Genomic DNA, 5,000 nt, shown 5'->3' with positions numbered 1-5,000 from the left:
ATCTCCTCGCTTATACCACAACAATCAATACTCAAACACCTCCATAATCAATCCCATAAAGAACTCAGAAGTTGATATAGTTCATCATTTATGTTTGAGAGCCAGACAGACAGAATATTCCTCATACTGTTGCTGTCCTACTTTATTTGGAACTGGAAATCTCAAGGAATGTTGAATATTGAACAAACCAACCCCACTGAGAGGAAACAGACACACACTAATGCACCAACATGACTTGTGGAACTTCCCTCTCAGGTCAGACACATAAATACCGTTGTTAATTACAACCATGTGTGGATTGTGTGGTTTTCAGTTATATGATTGTTGGATTTGATTATTATTATATTTTGTTTTGGTATTATATTCAACTTTTGTCTACTATTGTCATTGCCGAGTACAAGCACTAGACTTGAAATGCAGTTTAACATAATAATAATAATAATAATAATAATAATAACAATAATAACTTCGATTTCTATAGCGCCTTTCAAAAAACCCAAGGACGCTTTACAATTCTAAAGGGAAATGGTCAGACAGACAAAACAGAAGACAAACAAAGCAAAACAGAAACAGTGACTAGGGGCCAAAGGCCTTGCTGAACAGATGGGTTTTAAGGGCTGATTTGAAGGAGTCCAGGGTGGGGGCGTTGCGGATCACTATGGGGAGGGAGTTCCAGAGAGTAACCAGAAGTCTAACCACATCTAACCAGAAGTGCAAATAGTGATATCAGAACATGATATAAGAAACATGACAATCATATGATGACAAGTACAGTAAGGCATGTAGGGATGAGCGCTGGATTGAAGGAGCAGGGTGCAACTCTGTTGGAAATCTGGCCTCTCAGAGGTGAAATTCAGTTCAAAGATCCAAACAACAACATCGTACCTAATAATAATATGATTTAAAATAACATAAATTGAGTTTACACTGGAGTCTTACCATGGCTGAGGCAGACACAGGCTATGGTAAACATCGACACCTAGTGGTAAATGATATGTACCACACAACTCAGTGTTTTAAGAGTCCATGCCTCGGCGGGTCGGCGCTGTTTTGGCGGCAAACAGAGGACCGTTAGTATGTTAGCATGTTAGCATGTTAGCATGTTAGGCAGGTGGTCATAATGTTTTGGCTCATCAGTGTATGGATAACAGGTGTTGTGTCTGAGGTAAAAACAGTGAAAACTGGCTACCCCCCCCTCCCCAGTGCATATGGACCAGATGATTCATGTTTCTTTTCTATTATTGCTGTTCTTTAATTACAACTAGGCTAGTCTAAACCAGGATTGATTTAATCCATGTTGGTGCAACCCTGCCATGTTGTTTATTGTTTCTGTGACTGTGCCAACAATATTAATATCCTATTAATGTCCATATGCTCAGTATTCTCCCCTTGTGTGTGTACTGTGTGTGTGTCTGTATGTCTACTGTGTGTGTCTCTACTGTGTGTGTCTCTACTGTGTGTGTCTCTACTGTGTGTGTCTCTACTGTGTGTGTCTCTATGTGTGTGTCTCTATGTGTGTGTCTCTATGTGTGTGTCTCAATGTGTGTGTCTCTACTGTGTGTGTCTCTCTGTGTGTGTCTCTACTGTGTGTGTCTCTCTGTGTGTGTCTCTACTGTGTGTGTCTCTACTGTGTGTGTCTCAATGTGTGTGTCTCTATGTGTGTGTCTCTATGTGTGTGTCTCTCTGTGTGTGTCTCTATGTGTGTGTCTCTCTTTGTGTGTCTCTATGTGTGTGTCTCTACTGTGTGTGTCTCTCTTTGTGTGTCTCTATGTGTGTGTCTCTATGTGTGTGTCTCTATGTGTGTGTCTCTACTGTGTGTGTCTCTCTGTGTGTGTCTCTACTGTGTGTGTCTCTACTGTGTGTGTCTCTATGTGTGTGTCTCTACTGTGTGTGTCTCTATGTGTGTGTCTCTATGTGTGTGTCTCTATGTGTACTGTACTGTGTGTGTCTTTATGTGTGTACTCTACTGTGTCTGTATGTCTACTGTGTGTGTCTCTATGTGTGTGTGCTGTGTGTACTCTACTGTACCGTGTGTCTCTACTGTGTGTGTACTGTGTGTGTCTCTGTGTGTGTCTCTGTGTGTACTGTGTGTGTCTCTATGTGTGTGTACTGTGTGTACTCTACTGTACTGTGTGTCTCTACTGTGTGTGTGTGTGTGTGTGTGTGTGTGTGTGTGTCTCCACTGTCTATGTCTGTGTGTGTACTCTACTCTGTCTCTACTGTACTGTGTGTGTCTCTATGTGTGTGTACTGTGTGTGTCTCTATGTGTGTGTACTGTGTGTGTCTCTATGTGTGTGTACTGTGTGTGTCTCTATGTGTGTGTACTGTGTGTGTCTCTATGTGTGTGTACTGTGTGTGTCTCTATGTGTGTGTGTCGACTGTCTATCGTCTACTCTACCGTGTGTGTCTACTCTACCGTGTGTGTCTCTGCCCTCCACCCCCCAGGCATGATGTGCCAGGCCAAGACGTCCTACATCGAGACGGAGATGGAGTGGGGTGCGCGCTTCGAGCCGTGCATGACCTTGGAGAAGGGCTCCTTCCGGGTGGACCTGCGCCGCTTCCACTCCACCTACCAGGTCCCCCTGCCCCCCAGCAGCGCCTGCGAGGCCCGGGGGGGGGCGCTGGTCACCCTGGCCCCCGGGGGGGGGGACTATGACCTCCCCCTCCACCAGGACCCCTACATGACCAGCTACGGCAGCTACTGGGGGGCGGATGTGGAGGGGGAGGAGAGGGAGGAAAGGGAGAGGGAGGAGAGGGAGGGGAAGAGGTGTGTGGGGGGGGGCTTCATCATCGAGAACATCCAGGAGGAGGAACGCGTGTCGGAGGGGGAAGGGGTGTGACTGGCGGGCGGGTAGGTGGGGGGGGGGTGTGACTGGCGGGCGGGTAGGTGGGGTGAAGAAGAGCACACTGCAGCGCTATAAGGACACCTGCTGTTGTAGCGCCACCTGCTGTTAGGATGAGACGCTAGCTGGTTAGGATTATGCTAAACTCTCTCTTTCTCTCTGTGTCTCTCTCTTTCACTGTCTGTCTCTGTCTCTGTCTCTCTCTGGTGTCTCTCTCTCTCTCTTTCTGTCTGTCTCTGTCTATCTATCCCTCTATTGCTCTCTCTCTTTCAATGTCTGTCTCTGTCTCTCTCTCACTTTCTCTCTCTCTTTCTGTCTGTCTGTTTATCTATCCATTTATCGCTCTCTCTGTCTCCCTCTATTTCTATCTATCTAGTTCTTTGTTTATATATTTGTTATTTATTAGTATATTCATTAATGTGAGACTTAAATGGCCGAGGCTCTGAATGTAACGGTAGTTACATAGTCCTGTAGACTTTGGTTTCCAGACTAAAGGCTTCTGCCATTGTGCATATTGAATGTATTTAGTGTATGACCTCAGAGCCAGCATACGGTTTCTGTACTGGTCTGTACTGGTCTGTACTGGTCTGTACTGGTCTGTACTGGTCTGTACTGGTCTGTACTGGTCTGTACTGGTCTGGCTCTGCTGGATCCACGTGTACGAATGTACTGAAGAATGACACGTTTGAAAATAAAGATTTTATTTATTTACGTAAAAATAGTTTCAGCACGTTTTATTCTCTGACACCAGAGCCGGCTGCTGTGTGCATACATTTTTCAGTACATATGGTCCCGGGGGGAATCGAACCCACAACTTAAGAGTTGTTAGCGCCCATGCTCTACCACCCCAGCCACAGGGGACCCCACCCTGTCTCTCTCTGTCATGTGGAGTGAGGGTCTACATTCAATACAAAGCTGCCACATGAAAGTACGGTTCATAACACTTGCAATACTAAAACAGAAATAAAAAGCGATTTAAAAAAAGCATTCCCAAATAGAAACATATCAAAGAACATATATTATAAACAGTAGCCAGATAAAGTAAAAAATAAAAATAGAGTATAATGAATGCTTTATTGTAGAGCTGAAGATGAATACCGAGGATTGTGTGTGTGTGTGTGTGTGTGTGTGTGTGTGTGTGGAAAATTACTTTCTTAAAAAAAAAGAAAAAGACAGACATTTCTCAGATAAGGGCCTATCATTCAGCAAGGCGTACATGAGAACTCTCCATTTTCAAATCTACTACTTTTTTCATGTAATTGTCACCTGTCCGTCTTAGGGTAGGGATAGGATTAGGGTTAAGGTTAGGGTTAGGGTTTGGGTTAAGGTTAGGATTAGGGTTAAGGTTAGGATTAGGGTTAAGGTTAGGGTTAGGGTTAGGGTTTGGGTTACGGTTAGGGTTTGGGTTAAGGTTAGGGTTAGGGTTTGGGTTAAGGTTAGGGTTAACGTTAAGATTAGGGTTAAGGTTAGGATTAAGGTTAGGGTTAGGGTTTGGGTTAAGGTTAGGATTAGGGTTAAGGTTAGGGTTAGGGTTTGGGTTAAGGTTAGGATTAGGGTTAAGGTTAGGGTTAGGGTTAAGGTTAGGATTAGGGTTAAGGTTAGGGTTAAGGTTAGGGTTTGGGTTACGGTTAGGGTTTGGGTTAAGGTTAGGGTTAGGGTTTGGGTTAAGGTTAGGGTTAACGTTAAGATTAGGGTTAAGGTTAGGGTTAGGGTTTGGGTTAAGGTTAGGGTTAACATTAAGATTAGGGTTAAGGTTAGGGTTAACATTAAGATTAGGGTTACGGTTAGGGTTTGGGTTAAGGTTAGGCTTCAGGTTGATGGGTTGCTGGTCAAGTGTGTCCCTTTAGTCACTCCTGTCACAATGCTTGATAATGCTAGTACTGCTAGTTATATATTACTAATACTGCTAGTTATATAATACTAATACTGCTAGGTCTGCTAGGTACAGTACCAGTCAAAAGTTTGGACACACTTCCCCATTCAATTGAATGAGAAAATGTGTCCAAACGTTTGACTGGTACTGTATATAATACTAATACTGCTAGCTAGGTCTGCTGGGTATATAAGTTATACATTCTGGTGGGAGGGACAAGTCTGAGTCTCCCCCTGCTGGAGGTAATGTGCAGTAACAATCGGTGTGTTCTGTAGTTGAATGAG

General features: G+C 44.1%; 1 protein-coding gene across 1 annotated transcript in view; it reads left to right on the top strand.

The window, feature by feature from the left end:
* The window catches only part of kcnj20 (potassium inwardly rectifying channel subfamily J member 20), a gene marked incomplete at both ends in the record, with an annotated part of 9,256 nt that overhangs the window by 3,900 nt on the left and 356 nt on the right, over window positions 1–5,000 (top strand). Inside the window, one exon of the mRNA XM_080541138.1 lies at window positions 2,446–2,714. Coding sequence (XP_080397264.1) covers window positions 2,446–2,714 — 269 coding nt within the window. The remainder of the gene's footprint in view (window positions 1–2,445; window positions 2,715–5,000) is intronic.

The sequence above is a fragment of the Nansenia antarctica genome (genome assembly GCF_963989245.1).
Source record: "Nansenia antarctica genome assembly, chromosome: 10".
Taxonomy (NCBI): domain Eukaryota; kingdom Metazoa; phylum Chordata; class Actinopteri; order Argentiniformes; family Microstomatidae; genus Nansenia; species Nansenia antarctica.
Note: the sequence above shows the minus strand (reverse complement) of the source record. Positions and strands in the feature narration are given on the sequence as shown.